At 42.8% G+C, this 19,636-nt stretch overlaps 1 protein-coding gene across 1 annotated transcript in view; it reads left to right on the top strand.

Moving 5' to 3' along the window:
• The window catches only part of IDNK (IDNK gluconokinase), a 76,530-nt gene extending 57,262 nt beyond the window's left edge, over positions 1 to 19,268 (top strand). Inside the window, exons 4-5 of the mRNA XM_073546028.1 lie at positions 3,902 to 3,945; positions 16,798 to 19,268. Coding sequence (XP_073402129.1) covers positions 3,902 to 3,945; positions 16,798 to 17,170 — 417 coding nt within the window. The 3' untranslated portion in view covers positions 17,171 to 19,268. The remainder of the gene's footprint in view (positions 1 to 3,901; positions 3,946 to 16,797) is intronic.
• The last annotated feature ends 368 nt before the right edge of the window (positions 19,269 to 19,636 follow it).

Genomic DNA, 19,636 nt, shown 5'->3' with positions numbered 1-19,636 from the left:
ACAACTTTTGGGGTCCAATTTCTCCTGTTACCCTTGCTAAAATAAAGAATTGTGGGCTAAAAAAATTATTTTTGAGGGAAAAAATTATCTTTTATTTTCACAGCTCTGCGTTATAAACCTCTATGAAGCACTAGGGGGTTCAAAGTGTTCACCACACATTTAGATAAGTTCCTTAAGGGGTCTAGTTTCCAAAATGGCGTCAAATGTTGGGGTTTCCACTGTTTAGGCACGTCAGGGGCTCTCCAAATGTGACATGACATACGAACTCAATTCCAAATTCGACATGGCATCCAAACTCAATTCCAGCCAATTCTGCATTGAAAAAGTCAAACGGCGCTCCTTCCCTTCCAAGCTCTGCCATGCACCCAAACAGTGGTTTAACCCCACATATTGGGTATTGGTGTACTCAGGACAAATTTTACAACAACACTGGGGGTCTAATTTCTCCTGCTACCCTTGTGAAAATAAAAATTTGGGGGCAAAAATATCATTTTTGTGGAAAAATATAATTTTTTATTTTCACGGTTCTGCGTTATAAACTTCTGTGAAGCACTTGGAGGTTCAAGGTGCTCATCACACATCTAGGTAAGTTCCTTAAGGGGTCTAGTTTCCAAAATGGTGTCACTTGTGGGGGGTTTCCACTGTTTAGACACATCAGGGGCTCTCCAAATGCGACATCACGTCCGATCTCAATTCCAGCCAATTCTGCATTGAAAAAGTCAAACGGCGCTCCTTCCCTTACAAGCTCTGCTGTGCGACAAAACAGTGGTTTACCCCCCACATATGGGGTATCAGCGTATTCAGGAGAAATTGCACAACAAATTTTGTGGTTCATTTTCTCTTTTTACACTTGTGAAAAAAAAAAATTGGTTCTGAACTAAAATGTTTGTACAAAAAAAGTTATGTTAATTTTTTTCTTTGCACATTGCTTCAGTTCCTGTGAAGCACGTAAAGGGTTAATAAACTTCTTGAATGTGGTTTTGAGCACCTTGAGGGGTGCAGTTTTTAGAATGGTGTCACTTTTAGGTATTTTCTGTTATGTACACCCCTCAATTTGACTTTAAATGTGATGTGGTCCCTAAAAAAATCGTTTTGTAAATTTACTTGTAAAAATGAGAAATAGCAGGTCAACTTTTAACCGTTATAACTTCCTAACAAATATTTTTTTTTCCAAAATTGTGCTGATGTAAAGTAGACATGTGGGAAATGTTATGTATGTTATGTGACATATCTCTTTAATGGCATAAAAATTAAAAGTTTGAAAATTGCAACATTTTAAAATTTTTTGACATATTTCTGTTTTTTACATAAATAAATGCAAGTCATATCAAAGAAATTTTACCACCAAAATGAAGTACAATATGTCATGAAAAAACATTCTCAGAATCAGCGGGATTCGTTAAAGCAATCCAGAGTTATAACCTCATAAACTGACAGTGGTCAGAATTGTAAAAATTGGCCTGGTCATTAAGCTGCAAGTCGGCTGTCACTAACGGAATAAGAAAGTGTAAGGGGGTCAGGGCTTAGGCTCTTTAAATGTTGATGCTACTGTTTATATGTACATAATTTCCATATTTGTACTTTATGAGTCGTGTATGTAATTGCTGTATATATCATTGTGCCTTATTTTTATATTTCTGTACTATATGTAAGCTAAGGACAGTGCAGTTAGGGAAAAGACCACTAGATGGGGCACTGAGTACACTGAATAGGAAGGTTTAGTTGTAGGGCACTTACAGATTAATTGCAGGAGTGGTAGCTTGGAAATAACTGAGACAGATTTCCTGTTCATAGTCAGTCAGGGGGGGTAGACCCCCTGTGTGTGCTCAGGTGGCCACAGGTCTGAGCTGCTTAGCTATCACACAACATTTTCAAGTAGAAGCCCAGCCATCCAAGGGAAGAGTGGAAGCATTAAGGAAGAAGAGAAGTGTTAAGTGTATGGTATCCGCAGCAACGTAGTGAAGAATTTACAGAAGTAGTTAGGGAACAGAAGTAGTAGAGTGGGCCACTATGAATGTGCGCGGGCAGGATAACAGTAAGGGGGTGGATGACACAGTATTTCCGAGTCTGGTCTGAAGTCGGTTCCAGGGAGATATATTGACGTGGCGTTTTCACTGGGCTCCTCGTCCTGTTATATCTTTGTGGCCTATTCCTGTGAAGTATACGTTAGGGAAAGATGAACAATAATGCATTGCTGGTACTGTGACAAGTGTGCTGGAAGTGTTATGTATGTGATGTGTCCTGAAGAGAATAAATCCATTATGTTTAAAGTTGCCTTGGACTCTGCCTCCTGTCTTTTGAGTGAAAGGAGAACGGGGGACTCAGCAGGAAAGAAGCAGCTGGCAGCACAGTGAGTATAGATTGTGCTGACGTGATCACCACCCGGCTGACGTATGACATAAGAATATGTGTCTTTATTCTCCAAAAAGGTCACATTCACAAATCTGTGTGACAAGTCCTAGTACCCTCCGCTTTTTTCTCGGACAGCACTGGTCCGTAGAGTTTCATTGATCAATACACACAAGCTTTAAAAACGGAACTGTGTGTGTGTGTATGTGTGGTCCATGAGATTCTATTCTGATCAAATTTTGCAGATCAGACACAGCCATTAGAGTCTACAGTGACCTGTGAAACATGGATGAAACTAGGAAGACATACTTTGTGCTTCAGATTTCCTTCTGAGTTTTATCCATTTTTAACTGATACGTTATAATGAGTCGATGGATAAAAATAACATGTCAGACCTGCTTCAGTGTAAAAAAATGGTGAGAAAAAAAGAAATAGGTTGACCCATGAGGAAAAAATATGGTCAGCTTCTCTTGTGTGAATCTAGCCGAATCAAAAGTTTATGTATACATGCAATTTCAGCAGGTAGAGTAGGGGACATTATTCTTTTAATAATAATAAATAATAATCTTTATTTTTATATAGCGCTAACAAATTCCTCAGCGCTTTACAGTTTTGCACACATTAGCATCGCTGTCCCTGAAGGCTCACAATCTAAATTCCCTCTCAGTATGTCTTTGGAATGTGGGAGGAAACCGGAGTGCCCGGAGGAAACCCACGCAAACACGGGGAGAACATACAAACTCCTTGCAGATGTTGTCCTTGGTGGGATTCGAACCCAGGACTCCAGCGCTGCAAGGCTACAGCGCTAACCACTGAGCCACCGTGCCGCCCGTTTTAAAACTGCTGCATCCGATTTGTCCATCACACTTAAAGGGAACATCTCACAACAGGAACCCCTATTAGGAGAAATGTCTGACATACAGAGGGGTCCCCTACTTTATGTGCCAGATCAGAGATCCTGAGCGTAGCTCCTGTTCTGGCATGTCTATGGGTCAAATAAATGGGCATACATTTGCATGTCTTCCATATAATGATTTATTTCCTCTGCTCATTTAAAAAAAAAAATAAAGATTGTATTTGTTAGGCAACTCAGCACAATTGTGTGATGTACAGTGAAGACATTGATATCGCTGGTGAAGAAATCAGCTTTGTGGTTCTTCTTTGCACATGCTAATTAGATTTCCGTGCCGAGGGGCCAGACTGAGGGGATCTTCTCCTCCAGGAGGCAGGCCATTCATAGACCAGAGGCAGATGGACGGGCTGGGAATCATAGACAGGGAGGAGACCCCGTGCACAGTCCGGCCCCTGAGCACCGAAATCTAATGCCCTTACAGATAACAGAAATCTCAGCTGGGCAAGCATGGATGACTTATCCTTGCCAGAGAGAATTCCAGAAAGGAAGGGGGAAAGGAGCAAACCAATGAGGTGCCATATACTAAAGAAGCATCGGAAGGTAGCATAGTTGTAAAGTTGTGATTTAAAGATTCTTTTCCATTGGCAAATACGAATATTCATCATGAGCATTAAAGATAACATTTCTTTCTCTTGCCAGGACAGATATCCTTGGTTGTGCTCATTGCATGAGTTAATAAAAAGGTGAGTACGTGTCCTGCATGCAAATCTATATTACTTATCATTAATAGGGACCGCAGTAAGGAAAATGTCCGCCTATGTGTAAAAGCCTCCTGCTTAGCTCGTACTGAGAGGGGGCACTGTAGGCCAGGTTGGTCAGAGTTTCATTAGTTTATTTCATTGATGAGAGAAAAAATAAGTTACTCCACCTTCTATCAGTCCATGAAAAAGGTCAACACATGAATTGCATCTGAGTGCCGTCCGATTTTTTTCCGTGACTCATAGACTTTCATTGCGGAGTTTGATCTGATACTCAGATCAATATCGGATATGTCTCTGCATTTTTTCATGTACGACTTGGTTCTCAAAAAATCACTGTCGTGTAAAAAGGTTCGAGTTCTTTCGGGGAAAAACATGGATAGCTCTCATATGTTAAAAACTGACATGTGAATGAGGCCTAACAGTAAAAATGTCTTTATTGCCCATAGCTACCAGAGTTCAGCTTTCATTCTTTTAGAGCAAATTATGGAATGAAAGGTAATCTCTGGTTCGTTGCTATGAACAATTAAGACAGTTTTACCGTCAGATAGATTGCATACACGAGTCCCCTTTGTGTACTTATATTTAATCACTAACCATCATTAGAATTTTTTTCATAAATAAATAGTACATAATATATTTTATTAGAGTCCGCTTGTTTCTCACCCTGGATTATTCATTCTCAATTCAAAATTCTCAATTCAAAATTCTCAATTCACAGTCTTCAGTGAATACAGACATTCCCATTACTAAGTATGAGATGATAGTTTGTGCTTATAAAGTTCGATGTAGAATTGTAACTGTTATTTCAAGAGAACTTACAACAGAAAGTCTGTGCCTCTAGTTCCTCCCTCTCCATGAAACTTAAAGTGGTATTCCCATCTCCAAGGTCCTATTCCAATATGTAGTAGATGTAATAGTAAAAATATTACCAAATACCTCCAATTAGAAATGTAGTATAGTTCTTCACATTCGCTATGTCGCTTACCCCATGTAGGGCATTGATACCCATAGTTACGTCCACTCAGGTAGACAGCTCTTAGTGGTCGTAACAATATGGGGTAAGAGACAGCGAATCTGAAGAACATTTGTAATTGGAGGTATTTGCTAATGTTTTTATTACACCTATTGCATATTGGGATAGGATCTTGGAGATGGGAATACCCCTTTAATGAGCGTACTATTGATTTATGAAATGAAAATTAAAACGACGGTTACGATATTAGGCCTCATTCACATATACATGTTTCAAGTACGTTTGGAATCCTTTTTGTCACTGATACCACATGTTCCCATTATAGCTGGTGACGAGCAAATGTGTTCGGATAAGGTGTTATCCTAGCATTCTCAAGTCCTAACTGAGGGTCTTCTGCGTGCTCGAATAATATGTCGACAACCGCAATACATGAAGGGATGTTTTATCACGTCAAAGTGACAGGGTGGGTACGCCCTTACTTACGTAACGCTCACTAATATACAAATAAGGCACACTGAATAGAGTTTTATGGTAAAACAATAATGTAACAATTTATTAAGATTACATCAGGATAATGCTGAATTATGGAATGGCAGATATAATCATACCATTAATATGAATTATAGTACATAGAGAAATAAGCATCAATACATTACCAACTATTGTAACATCACTTCTCCACTGGAGGGACCACAGTGTCAGCGAGAGGGAAATACTCTGGTCTTGTCATCACAGAAACTGTGCGTCCACGATACCTTCTGGAATGTCCCTACCTCGCTGACACAGGGTCCCCTTTTTTATACAAAGCTTTCACATCCTCCCCTATCACATCTGTGCAGTATGTTTAGGCCGAATCATCAGTATCTTGCCATTGCGCAATAGGTTGTTTTCTAACAATAGCACAATGCTTCAAGGTTGTTTGTTACTGATTACAACCCAATATTTGTTTGCCACTGGCATGTCTTCTAACAATAGCACAATGCTTCAAGGTTGTTTGTTACTGATTACAACCCAATATTTGTTTGCCACTGGCATGTCTTCTAACAATAGCACAATGCTTCAAGGTTGTTTGTTACTGATTACAACCCAAGATTGGTTTGCCACTGGCATGTCTTCTAACAATAGCACAATGCTTCAAGGTTGTTAGTTACTGTTCAAAGTTCCCCCATATGTTGCTTGTCACAAAGTTAACTCTTCATGATCATAGCATAACGCTCTAAGATGGTAGCATATGGGCAGCATGACTTCCATAATCACCTATTCTGGAAACTGGATACCTATCGTAACCCAGGCACACACTCATACTTGTCTCATTTGTATCACAAGGGATTGTGTAACAAACAAGCCATCCCTGCATGAGTTGCAACTGTCGAACAGGCTCGAGGACTCGCTGACACACTCATGGTAAAAACAGACACACGGATGACACACTGATCATAAAAACAGACACACTGATGACACACTCATGGTAAAAACAGAGACACTTGTGGGGAAGGTGACTTGACGGACAGACTTGACTGGAAGTAGGAGGGGACGATGTGTGCACTACAGACAAAGATTGGTAATGACAGATAGGTAACAGAAGGGAAAGACAGAAAAGAGAGTGCAGTACCGAAATTTGACCACAAGATGGCAGGGGGGAGTGTAGTTCAGGACTTAACATCAGCTTACGGCTATAGAAACTGCTTAGTCATGGGGGGCGGGGAGATAGGAACCCAGGAGGGGAATTCCCGGTGAGAGAGGGGATAAATAGAACTGGTTGGGGACCAGGGAGGTTAGTCCCGGGAGGAGCTCGGCAGAAGAGGGAGAACAGCGAAGAGCTCGACCAGGCGACTGACAGGAAAGAGACAGTCAGGGGGTGGCCCTGACCCGATGGACCGCAGGACAGACGAGGCCCCGGGGGTACCGATTGGATGACGACCTCGGGCAGTTGAAGCGCTGGCGGTAGATTGGTCTAGGACATCCCCAGCGAAAGATCCGCGAGGGACGTTACTTCGACTGGAGCAAAGGTGCAGGTACCCCGGCCTGGAGACAGAGAACGCTGCGGTGCGTAGCTGTGGTCGTCAGGAGGACGACGAATAAATCCGGAACTGTTACAACTGAAATCTGTCTCCGCCTCGTCCTTGCATCGCCTGGTGTCTGTGTCATCCGGACAGGGTAAGTAGTGGTCCACCCCCCAATCCTGGCCCCTACCTCACACTGATGACACACTTTAATTTTTCAGGTGCAAAAATTAAAGATATGTCTGACAGGATATCAGGACTCTTCAGACCTACAGACGACCACCCATTCCTGCTAATACATGTAGGGACAAAGGACACCACAAGAAAGAACCTGGAAACCATCTGCAGAGACTTTGAAAACTTAGGTAAGAAAGTGAAAGACCTGGGAGATCAAGTGGTCTTCTCTTCCATCCTCCCAGTGGATGGCCATGGAACAAGGAGGTGAAATAAGATTCTGCAGGTGAACAACTGGCTACGTCGATGGTGGTGTCAGCAAGGATTTGGATTTCTGGATCACGGAGTGAATTACCTATATGATGGACTGCTTTCTAGAGATGGGGTGCACCTTACGAAGACTGGAAAACATGTATTTGGAAGTCGTCTTGCTACACTCATCAGGAGAGGTTTAAACTAGAACAATGTGGGAAGGGAAGCAAAAGGCCAGAAAAAGCCATACACCTGACAAATACTATTGAAAACTCTGCTATTAGAAGTGGAAAGGAAGAACAAAGACAAAAGAATCTAAATAATAAAAATATTGGAGGAGAATTGGAACTACTAACACAGGAGAAGAAATATGATGTCATTGGAATCACTGAAACTTGGTGAGACGATTCACATGATTGGTATACAAGGCTAGAAGGATACAACTTATTTGCAAGAAACAGACTTGATAAACGAGGAGGAGGTGTCGCATTGTATGTTAGAAACACGTATATCTGCACAGCGATCCAAACTTCAGAGACTGGGAGTTCTGTGGAAACTGTTTGGGTAAGAAGACAAGGAGAGAACAACAGAAAGGACACCATTGTAGGCATTTACTACAGGCTGCCTGTGCAAACTGAAGATATGGATGAACTCTTTATGCATCAAATGGCCAAGTTCTCCAAAAAATATGACATAGTTGTCATGGGAGATTTCAGCTATCCAGACGTTTGTTGGGAATCTCTCTCAGGCAAAACTAACAGGTCAAGCAAATTTTTATCTTCTCTTGCTGACAACTTTATCTTCCAAAAGGTAGGGGAGAAAACAAGGGGATCTGCTACCTTGGATCTAATCCTTATAAACAGGGAGGAAATGGTTGAGGAGGTAAGGGTGGCTGGGACCCTGGGAGGGTAGCTACCATGCTATTTTAGAATTTTGGATAACTAGAGGAGGAAGACCTGTGAAGACTCAGACTTAAAAGGTTAGATTTCAGAAAAGCAGATTTTAAGGGACTCAGAAAGAGAATTGGAGGGATCCAATGGCTGGATATCCTTAAAGACAAAAATGTCCAGGAAGGATGAAAAATGAGATTGTTAAAGCACAATCGTTAACAATTCCAAAAAGAGGAAAGAATACTAAGCATTTAAGGAAGCAGGATGGATGAACACAGAACTTAAACACATGCTAAAAAGGAAGAAAGAAATGTTTATGAAATGGAAAGAGGGAGGCATATCTAAAGAAAAATATAATGCTGTCTGCAGAACGTGCAGGGCACGAATCAGATTAGTAAAGCTGACAATGAATTAAGGCTTGCAAGAGACATCAAAAACAATAAAAGAGGATTTTGGGGATATGTCAAAAGTAAAAAAAAGTCAAAGATGCTATAGGATTTTTACAGGATGAAAATGATGAAGTGGTAAGAAAGGATGTTGAGAAGGCCGAACTTTTAAATTCCTATTTTGCATCTGTTTTCTCTCAGAAAGGAAACGTAACATCAACTGATCTTCACTGTCCTATTAAAGGAATAGAAGAATCAAGGATATCTATAAACAGAAAGATAGTGAGGAAACACTTAGCTAGCATAAATTAATTCAAGTCTCCAGGTCCAGATGAATTACACCTCAGAGTACTGAAGGAGATAGCAGAAGAAATTTTTGAACGACTCGCCATAATCTTTGAAAATTCTTGGAGAACAGGAGAAGTCCCCAAAGACTGGAGAAGAGCAAATGTTGTTCCCATCTTCAAAAAGGGGAAGAAGGTGGACCCAGGGAACTATAGACCGGTAAGTCTGACTTCTATACCAGGAAAAATCTTTGAACAAATTATTAAACAACATGTATGTAAGTACCTGGATAAGAATGAATTGATTAACCAGAGTCAGCATGGGTTTGTAACTAATAAGTCATGTCAGACTAACTTAATTTCCTTCTATGACAGAATAACTGACTGGGTGGAACAGGGAAATGCTGTAGATATAGTATATCTTGACTTCAGCAAAGCATTTGACAAAGTATCTCACACCATCATTATTGAAAAAATGACTGTGTGGAATGGACAAAGCAACTGTTAGGTGGATTCATAACTGGCTTAGTGAACGGACCAAAAGAATGATCATAAATGGCTGCACATCCAGTTGGAATAGTGTCTCAAGTGGGGTACCACAGGGTTCTGTCCTGGGCCCTGTATTGTTCAACATCTTTACCAATTATTTAGGTGAAGGAATTGAGGGTACACTGATTAAATTTGCTGATGACACCAAGCTAGAAGAGATAGCTAATACTAGAGAAGAGAGAGAGATGATTCAAAAAGATATAAATTAACTGTAGCAGTGAGCAGTAACTAACAGAATGGTTTTTAACAGGGGAAAAAGCAAAGTACTACATCTGGGCAATAAAAATGAAAAAAGGCATATACAGAATGGGAGGAATAGGGCTAAGCAACTGCACATGTGAAAAAGACTTGGGATACTAATAGACAGTGGAGAAACTACAAAGTTATGGGCCCCGGGCGAACTTTCAAATGGGCCCCCCCATGCCAAACTTTCCGGTGCCACATCAAGGTCTATATTTATGCCCCGTACTGTCGTTGTTCTGTAATGTATAAAAGAAAATAAACCATTATACTCATCATGGGCTTACATAGAATTCATTGGGATCCATATAAGAAGTATAATGCACTCCCTTAGTCCTCCATATAAAATAATGCACCCACATAGTCCTCTATATAATATACTGCACAGTTCATAGTCATCAATGTAGTATAATCAAATGCACCTCCATAGTCATCCATAAAGTATATTGCACAGCCCCATTACTTCACAGTAGTGAAATGTACCTCATAGTCCTCCTATAAAGTATTGTGCACCCCATTGTCATATATAGTATAATGATCTGACTCCACATTCTGCCCCATATGTCTCCACATCCTGCCCCATCGGTCTCCACACCCTGCCCCATCTGATTCCACATCCTGCCCCATCTGACTCCACCTTCTGCCCCATCTGACTCCACCTTCTGCCCCATCTGACTCCACCTTCTGCCCCATCTGACTCCACATTCTGCCCCATCTGACTCCATATTCTGCCCCATCGGTCTCCACATCCTGCCCCATCGGTCTCCACATCCTGCCCCATCGGTCTCCACATCCTGCCCCATCGGTCTCCACATCCTGCCCCATCGGTCTCCACATCCTGCCCCATCGGTCTCCACATCCTGCCCCATATGACTCCATATTCTGCCCCATCTGACTCCACATTCTGCCACATCTGCCCCTTCCTCCCCCTCTTCATCATGTGCTGTCCCATACAATGCTGCACGTGCAAAATACTGAGGAGCCGCAGTCACATGGAGCAGCAGCCTCCAAAGGAACGGCTCTGATCTCACCTCACACTCTCCTTTCACAGATTTACCACAAGCACCAAAAATAACAAACCCTCCTGTAATCTCACCAGAATGGCAGGAACCAAAAATCTGCTGCTGGCTGATACCAGAGAACATGAGCTGCACACAACCATGATCTGCTGCACTGAGAGCTGAAGGACCTGTGGTGATGTCATAATCATGTGATCAGGGGGCGGAGCTGGTTAATGGTGAAGGCCTGTGATAATGATGACGTCACCACAGGTTCTTCAGCTCTTCCTTATTTCAGGTGTCGGCTGCTGTGCTGAATTGTGTGCGTCCGACAGGTCAGGTGGAGGGCAGGTCTGTCTGTTGCTATGTGGGAATAATCTCCTGCACGGTGTGGTGTAGTGACCACTATGTCCGCTAGGGGGCACTTTGTGGGTGTCCCAGGACGGGCCTACAAGCATATCCATTGTGGTACTGGGTATAGGATGCTGAATGACCGTTATGTATCCCAAGGTAGGTGGCCTTGGGATGGAAGCTTGAATATGTGTGTTGATCAGCAGAGGCACTGCTGAGCTGTTGTTACACTGTGTCAGCGAGACCTTTCCAGGTAGCCGGTGAGACGGGCAGAACCAGCTACCTACAAACCCATCCAGGGGCGTGTGTCTAAAAACGCCCATACTAAGCTGTATGTGTGTGAATGGGTGGACGTGGCTACGGACCATATAAGGTAACCAGAATAGGTCACAAGAGAGCGCATGGATCTGATTGGGTCATGTGGAAGGTCCCGGCAGGCCTAGGTGGAGGAAGGTGTGCTACCTTCCTGAAGACCACGTGGTGCTGAGGCTGCTGACCCGGTGAGGCCTATGTATATTGGCTGTATGTGAGGAGGGATAAGCTTCCTGTGTTTTGCTGAGGCTCCAGGACTGAGCCTGAAATAATGGACATTTATGCTTGCTTTCGCCTGAGCTAAAGGCTATTCCTTGTGTTATGTGCTGCTTTATGGGTTATGAAGCAATAAACCCTATGAACTTTTAAAGGAACGTGCCTCCTGATTGACTCCCGTTGCTCTGGAGCGAGTGGAATCCCTACAACGGCAACAGATTTTAACTTTTTGCTGGTGTCAGCGTGTGTCTGACCTGCTGGACCCCTGACTCCCCCCAGGCCCGGTCGCGGTGGCGACTGCTGCGACCGTGGTAGTTATGCCCCTGCTAATAGATCATAAACTGAACATGAGTCAACAGTGTGATGCAGCAGCAGAAAAGGCCCATGCAGTTCTGGGATGTATTAACAGAAGCATACACTCTAGATCACGTGAAGTCATTATTGCCCTCTACTCCTCTTTGGTCAGACCTCATCTGGAATACTGTGTCCAGTTTTGGGCACCACATTTTAAAAAAGACATCAACAAACTGGAGCAAGTTCAGAGATGAGCGATCAGAATGGTGACCGGTCAGCAAACCATGTCCTATGAGGAACGGTTACAGGATTTGGGAATGTCTAGCTTGTAAAAAAGACTGAGAAGAGACTTAATAGCTGTCTACAAATATCTCAAGGGCTGTCACATTGTAGAATCTTTATTTTCATTTGCACAAGGAAAGACTAGAAGCATTGGAATGAAACTGAATGGGAGGAGACACAGATTAGATATTAGAAAAAACTTTTTGATAGTGAGTGTGATCAATGAATGGAACAGGCTGCCACGAGAGGTGGTGAGTTCTCCTTCCATGGAATTCTTCAAACAGAGGCTGAAGAGACATCTCTCTGGGATGATTAAGTGAATCCTGCTTTGAGCAGAGGGTTGGACCAGATTACCCAGGAGGTCCCTTCCAACTCTACCATTCTATGATTCTATGACTGATGGTAAATACAGACACACTGATGGTAAAAATGGACACGCGGATGGTAAAAACGGACACACAGATGCTAAAAACGGAAACACGGATGGTAAAAATGGACACACTGGTGACATAAACAGACACACTGATGAAAAACACTGATGATGCCGTCACCGGTTTTACACGTACATGTTGTATATGGATGTGTGAAGGAGGATGAAAAAATATTTTCTAATCGGTTGTCTCTCATTTTTGTTTATTGGATTCCAATTTGATGGCATTTCCCAGACTACATACTGCTGTACCTTAGCTCCATACACTGGGTTGTGTAGAGCCATAAAACAAGACCTATAGCTCACTTGTGTCTGCGTCTTGTTTTTCTCGGACACACGGATGGGTTAGGTTCTGCCATATGCATGAAGAGAAATACATGTCTGCACTTACAGGATTTGTGATCTATACACACAGATATCTTTTTAATATATTCTGATTTCATACAGCCAGTTCAGATGATTGTTTTGATCACTAGAGCATCCTATGAAAGATTAATGAAGCACTCATGTCTAAATGCTTTAGAAAGCAATCACCAGTGACCATGAAGAAAGGAGCATTTCAGCGGCAGTGTACGACCCCCACAGTGTACCACGTCTGGATAATTCTTATCTGTGGTAATTGTATGATAAATGGATAATTATTTTGCAAGGACGCATGACACGAAAATACATGTTTAATTAGAAGTTCAAGTTTTACATGGTCTGTGACATTTCCATAGATGAGACGCCTTTCAAAGAGTCACTCTCGAGAAAAATTGTGTAATTTTGAAAGATACAGGATCTTGACTTCTCTCCACCACATGCCTGTTTTTTAGGTGATCCTGTAGCTTCTATTCGCATCACATGGAAACAGTTGTCAGAACTCGGATCCCCTTTCTGACATTAATGTTCCCACATGGGTTTGTCCACCTCTAGGACAAAGTTTCACTAAAATATATGTACTTGGGGCTAAAGAAATCATTTTGTAATTGGGGTTTGGGTTTCGTAAAGAAATGTTGCACGGTTTTGCTTTTACAGGTTCTTTGTTTCCCTGCACAGTTAGATAATATGATCTGTAGTCAGAAATCAATTGAGAAGAGCTCAGAAAAAGATAGTTAAAAAAGTAAAAAAAAACTTTCCCACTGGACCCACGGGAGGAACTCACGGACAGATTCTCAGTCAACTCATTTTACAGACAGCAATAGTCAGTACAGGACAGAGGCTATAGTGGCCAAAGAGTGCAACATTTTAGTGAAATGAAAATGAAAATTATTTTTAGCCAAAAATAAAAAAAATAATTTCTAGTCAGCCAAACCAAATAGGATCTGGATTCAAGACCCTAGCTCATTTGTTCTCTATGACACCAGCCAGAGTTGTCTGGCAGAAACTTTAAAAGGTCATTCTCATGTTTGATTTTCGGGACTCATCACTCCCCAGCCTCTTGGCGTGCTGATTGGCGGGTACTCCTGCGCTTAATTGATATTTGCATACCAGAGGTATAGCTTCTGGCCTGACCTGTGCAATTTCTGCCATATGCGGCAGCCTGACGTCTGCTGCATTGGAGAAGCTTGGCAGGACTGTAACTGGCCAAGATGGCCAGGAGCGAACCGTGTGCTCCAGTGCTTCAGTGTAGTGCCTACAAGCTGAATAAAAAAGAGCATGTGAATGTTCAGCCACTGCTAGGTAATGAGCGCTGAACATAAAAAAGGTTGGGGGAATTTATTAAATTGTAAAATTTTGGAATATGGGAATAATCGTTTAATCTGTCTTCCTACTGAAAGTGTAATGTGGCGTGGGGCGGAAACCATGAGCAAAGTACTCGTCTGTTACGCGCCAGCACATTACATGAAGGTGAGGTTCCTGGGTGGGTCTGTGGACTTGTGCTGTGAGGGCGCTATGCCCGTACAGGCTGCATTTAACCGACGATGCTGGTTTGACAGGACCGAATGATGAACAACTCAATGAGGGAGACCATTTGAAAATAAAAAATTTTAGCGAACGGGAACTTTTAGGGAATATATACAGGGGATAGCAGGCACACAGTCTTATAAACATTTAGTTTCCAATTCGAAGCATTTTCCACACACAAATTACGTCCTCTTTCTTCTATTGTTTTACTTTCTTTACTTTTCCTCTTTGCTTTCTTTAAATGTTCTCTGTCTCCACTGTTTCTCACTACTCCACCACAACCCAGCTCAACTTTACAGTCCTGCTTAGCAAGAGTCCTTTACTTGCCCTGTGGTTTTGCATCTTCTTTCCCCTTAGGGTGCCAGTATGACTGACTTGGCTTCAAACTCTCTAAAAACCCAGGACTTTCTGCTCGTCTCATGTACTCAGTCCTGTCTTGGCCCATTACTTTTAAGAGTTATAAATTCTAGACCTTTCTGCTAGGCGTCCTGTCCCACAACCAGTCTTCAATCGATCACTCTGTCTCTTAGTCACTTCTGCTCCGGATCTTGTTATCTCTTTCATTCGGTCTCCTCTCACTTTAGGGACACCCCAGAATGTGGCACTGTTCAAAATGGTTCCTAAGTCCTCTTTCTATGCACTCCAGGCCCTTTCCGACTTTCTAACAGGAAATTGGCATTTCCCTTCCACTCTGGGTCGTGTCTGATTTGGCAAGATTTATTTTGCAAATTATGGTGGAAAATAAGTATTTGGTCATTAACAAAAGTTCATCTCAATATTTTGTTATATATTCTTAGTTGGCAATGACAGAGGTCAGTGATGTTTTGGGCCTGTCGCTGGGCAACACAGACTTTCAAATCCCTCCAAAGGTTTTCTATGGGGTTGAGATCTGGAGACTGGCTAAGTCACTCCAGGACTTCATATGCTTCTTATGTAGCCAATCCTTTGTTGCCCTGGCTGTGTGCTTGAGATAATTATGCTGAAAGACTCATCCATGTTTCAACTTCAATGCCCTTGCTGATGGAAGGAGGTTTTCACTCAAAATCTCACGATACATGGACCCATTCATTCTTTCATGTAAACGGATCAGTCGCCCTGATCCCTTTGCAGAGAATAAGCCCCAAAGCATGATGTTGCCAAACCCCATGCTTCACAGTAGGTGTGGTGTTCTTTGGATGCAACTCAGTATTCTGTCTCCTCCAAACACGACGAGCTTTGTTTCTACCAAATAGTTCTACTTTGATTTCATCAGACCATATGACATTCTCCCAATACTCTTCTGGATAATGCAAATGCTCTCTAGCTAGCAAATTTCAGACAGGCTCTGACATGTATTGGCTTAAGCAGGGGGACAAGTCTGGCACGGCAGGATCTGAGTCCCTGGCGGCTTAGTGTGTTACTGATGGTAGCCTTTGTTACGGTGGTCCCAGCTCCATGCATGTCATTCACTAGGTCCCCCGAGTGTGGTTCTGGGATTTTTGCTCCCTGTTCTTGTGATCACTTTGACCCCACGGTCTTGCGTGGAGCCCCAGATCGAGGGAGATTATCAGTGGTCTTGTATGTCTTGTATATTTTCCACCACAATTTGCAAAATAAATCTTGCCAAATCAGACAAGGTGATTTTCTGGATTTGTTTTCTCATTTTGACTCTCATAGTTGTGGTCTACCTATGATGTCAATTACAGGCCTCTCTCATCTTTTTTAGTGTGAGAACTTGCACTGTAATATGTATATGGTGAGCTAAAATTAATTTGTGCTCTGCAGTTATTACCTGAAGCTGCAGGCCACTAAGAAGACCATTACATCATTGCTCTGAAGCTTCATGGGGATGTAAGTACTGACTGCATTCATACTCCTTTGGGGGTGCTGGGCAACCCCTTTAATATAATCAGACCATTTGAAAAAAAACAGTATGACATGCATATGGCTACTAATAATACTTTTCCATCCTCTGTTGCTCTTGTACCAGTAATTTTGTGGTTCCTCTCTGTTCTTTGGTTACTAGGTCGTTACAATGATGTATCATACTCCATACATGTCTGCAACTGGCAGTCAGGTGGTAGGTGGTAATGCAATGGTATCTTTGAACCGTCATAGTGATTATGAGGATTTAATCTCAATATGTGCGCCCATTTTTTCTAATAACAGCTCCACTCTTGCCCACGGTCTTCGTCTGGTATTTCAGTACTGCTCCATTCAACCCCATTAAGGGTGCCAGCTGATCAATGAGCAATACTCCTGGTATTGTGAAAGAGGGATGTATATAAACCCATGATATGCTGAGAAAGTGACAATCATTATGTTCTCTTGTAGGGAGAAAGGTTGTGGTCATCATGTCGTGCTGGCATGTTCTGCACTGAAGAAAGTATACAGGAAAACCTTGACAACAGGACAGTTTGCGCTTATTCCTGAAGATCAGAAGCACCACAATGAAGATGACATTTCTTCACATACATTGTTCATCTATTTGCAAGGTTCAATGGAACTGATTTCTGAGCGAATGCAGAAAAGGAGAGGACATTTCATGCCACTGACATTACTACAGTCCCAGTTTGACACTCTAGAGCCTCCAGAAACACCTGAGATGTTCATGGCTGTTAATGTTGAGAAGAATATTTCCGAAATAGTATCTGAAGTAAAGGCTGAACTGGAGTATAGGATTCACTTAGGGCAGAAAGGAGATTAGTGTCCGGTACAATGTCTGCATCTAAATCCAAAGCTAAGGGTAGAATCGCACCACATGTGTCCAAAAGGAATAACATTGTCTCAGAGATGTTGATGGGTGTCAATGGCAGACATATGCAGGGGCGCACCTATAATGAGGCCATTTGAGCCTGTTGACTCAGGCAGCAGGCAGTTGCTGTGCACAGAGGGCGGCATTATCGCTCTGCTACCCGCAGCACTTACAATTTAGCCTCTTCACGCTGGTGCTGCTGGCAGCGTGCAGAGGCTTGTAATTGATGAGGTCATAGGAGGGAAGGAGTCAGGGCCCCCTGATCATGTGACCCCTGACTCCTCCCCTCCTGTGACCTCATCACAGGTCCTGTGCTCATCAACCCTCGGTGTAGTGTATGCAAGACTGCTGTGCTGGTTGCAATGAGGGAAGTTTATGTGTGGGGTCAGGGGGGGTTTACAGGGTGGATGTAGCAGTGCCGCACGTGTGCGAGGTGTAAGGAGCAAAGCAGCGCGTGTGTGGGGTGTACAGAGCGGAGCTGCGTGTGTGCGAGGTGTACGGAGCGGAGCTGCGTGTGTGCGAGGTGTACGGAGCGGAGCCGCATGTGTGTGAGGTGTACGGAGCGGAGCAGTGCATGTGAGGGGTGTACGGAGCGGAGCCGCATGTGTAAGGAGTGTGCGGAACCGCGTGTGTACAGATTGTACGGAGTGGAGCTGTGTGTGTACGAATTGTACGGAGCAGAGCCGTGTGTACGTAGTCGAGCCGCCTGTGTACGGAGCAGAACCGCGTGTGTGCGAGGTGTACAGAGTAGAACCGCATGTGTACGAGGTGTACGGAGCAAATCCGCATGTGCACAAGGTTTACAGAGTGAAGCCATGTGTGTACAAGGTGTACAGAGCATGGCCACGTGTGTAAAAGGTGTATGGAGCAGAGCTGCATGTGTATGAGGTCTACGGAGTGGAGCCATGTGTGTACTGAGTGGAGCCGTGTGTGTGCGAGGTGTACAGAGCGGAGCTGTGTGTGTACGAAGCATAAAAAGCGGAACCATGTGTGTATGAGGTGTGCTGAGCCATACGTGTACAAGGTGTATGGTGGGGAGCATTCATACCTCCCAGCGGGACAGTCCCGATTTTGAGAGTCTGCCCCAGCCGGGAGTACACGGCGAAGCCTGGAGGAGCACTTTAAAATTCGCACATGATGTTCCACCGGAAGTGACGTGCTAGAAGCTGACAGGAAATGAGGTAATTTCGGGAGGAGATTGTGACGGAACCATGGAGGCACTTCAGGGAATGCTTCAGATCCATCACCGTGTCCTCCTCCAACAGCGCGGACAGCGGGATCGCCTTGGAATCGGGGATGCCGGCCATGTGAGCAGATCATGATATGTCCTGCATCGGGAGGCTCAGGTGAGCACTACAATGGGAGCCGGGCTGCTATAGTATATTTATAGAATCTTTCTTTCTCGCTCTGTTTCTTTCTCTCTCTAATCTTTCTTTTTTTCTTTCTCTCTCTCTGTTCTTTCTTTCCCCTCTTACTTTCTCTCTGTTCTTTCTTTCCCCTCTTTCTTTCTCTCTCTAATCTTTCTTTTTCTCTCTGTTTTTTCTTTCTCTCTCTGTTCTTTTTTCATTCTTTCCCCTCTTTCTTTCTCTCTCTCTGTTTTTTCTTTCCTCTCGTTCTCTCTCTCTCTGTTCTTTCTCTCTCTCTGTTCTTTCTTTCCCATCTTTCTTTCTTTCCCATCTTTCTTTCTTTCCCATCTTTCTTTCTCCTCTTTCTCTCTCTGTTCTTTCTTTCCCCTCTTTCTCTTTCTTTCTTTCCCCTCTTTCTTTGTCTCTCCCTCTCTGGTCTTTCTTTCCCCTCTTTCTTTCTTTCTTTCTCTCTCTGTTTTTTATTTCTTTCCCCTCTTTCTCTCTCCCTCTCTGTTCTTTCTTTCTCCTCTTTCTTTTTTTCTCTCTGTTCTTTTTTCTATCCACTCTTTCTTTCTCTCTCTGTTTTTTTATTTCTTCTTTCTTTCTGTTCTTTCTTTCTCTCTGTTCTTTCTTTCCCCTCTTTCTCTCTGTTCTTTCTTTCTCTTTCTTTCCTCTCTTTATCTCTCTAATCTTTCTTTCTTCCTCTCTCTAATCTTTCTCTCTCTCTGTTCTTCGTTTCTTTCTCTCTGTTCTTTCTTTCTTTCTTTCTCTCTGTTCTTTTTCCCCTCTTTCTTTCTATTCTTTTTCTTTATCTCTCTGTTCTTTCTTTTTTCTCTTTCTGTTCTTTCTTTCTTTCTTTCTTTCTCTCTGTTCTTTCTTTCCCCTCTTTCTTTTCTCTCTTTCTGTTCTTTTTTTCTGTCCCCTCTTTCTTTCTCTTGCTGTTCTTTCTTTCTCTGTCTCTCTGTTTCTTTATTTCTCTCTATCTCTCTATGCTTTCTTTCTTTCGTTCTTTCTTTCGTTCGTTCTTTCTTTCTTTCCCCTTTCTTTCTTTCTCACTCTGTTTTCTTTCTTT

This window comes from Dendrobates tinctorius, unplaced genomic scaffold (genome assembly GCF_039654945.1).
Source record: "Dendrobates tinctorius isolate UK_male_01 unplaced genomic scaffold, ASM3965494v1 ptg000144l, whole genome shotgun sequence".
NCBI classification, from domain to species: Eukaryota; Metazoa; Chordata; class Amphibia; order Anura; family Dendrobatidae; genus Dendrobates; species Dendrobates tinctorius.
Note: the sequence above shows the minus strand (reverse complement) of the source record. Positions and strands in the feature narration are given on the sequence as shown.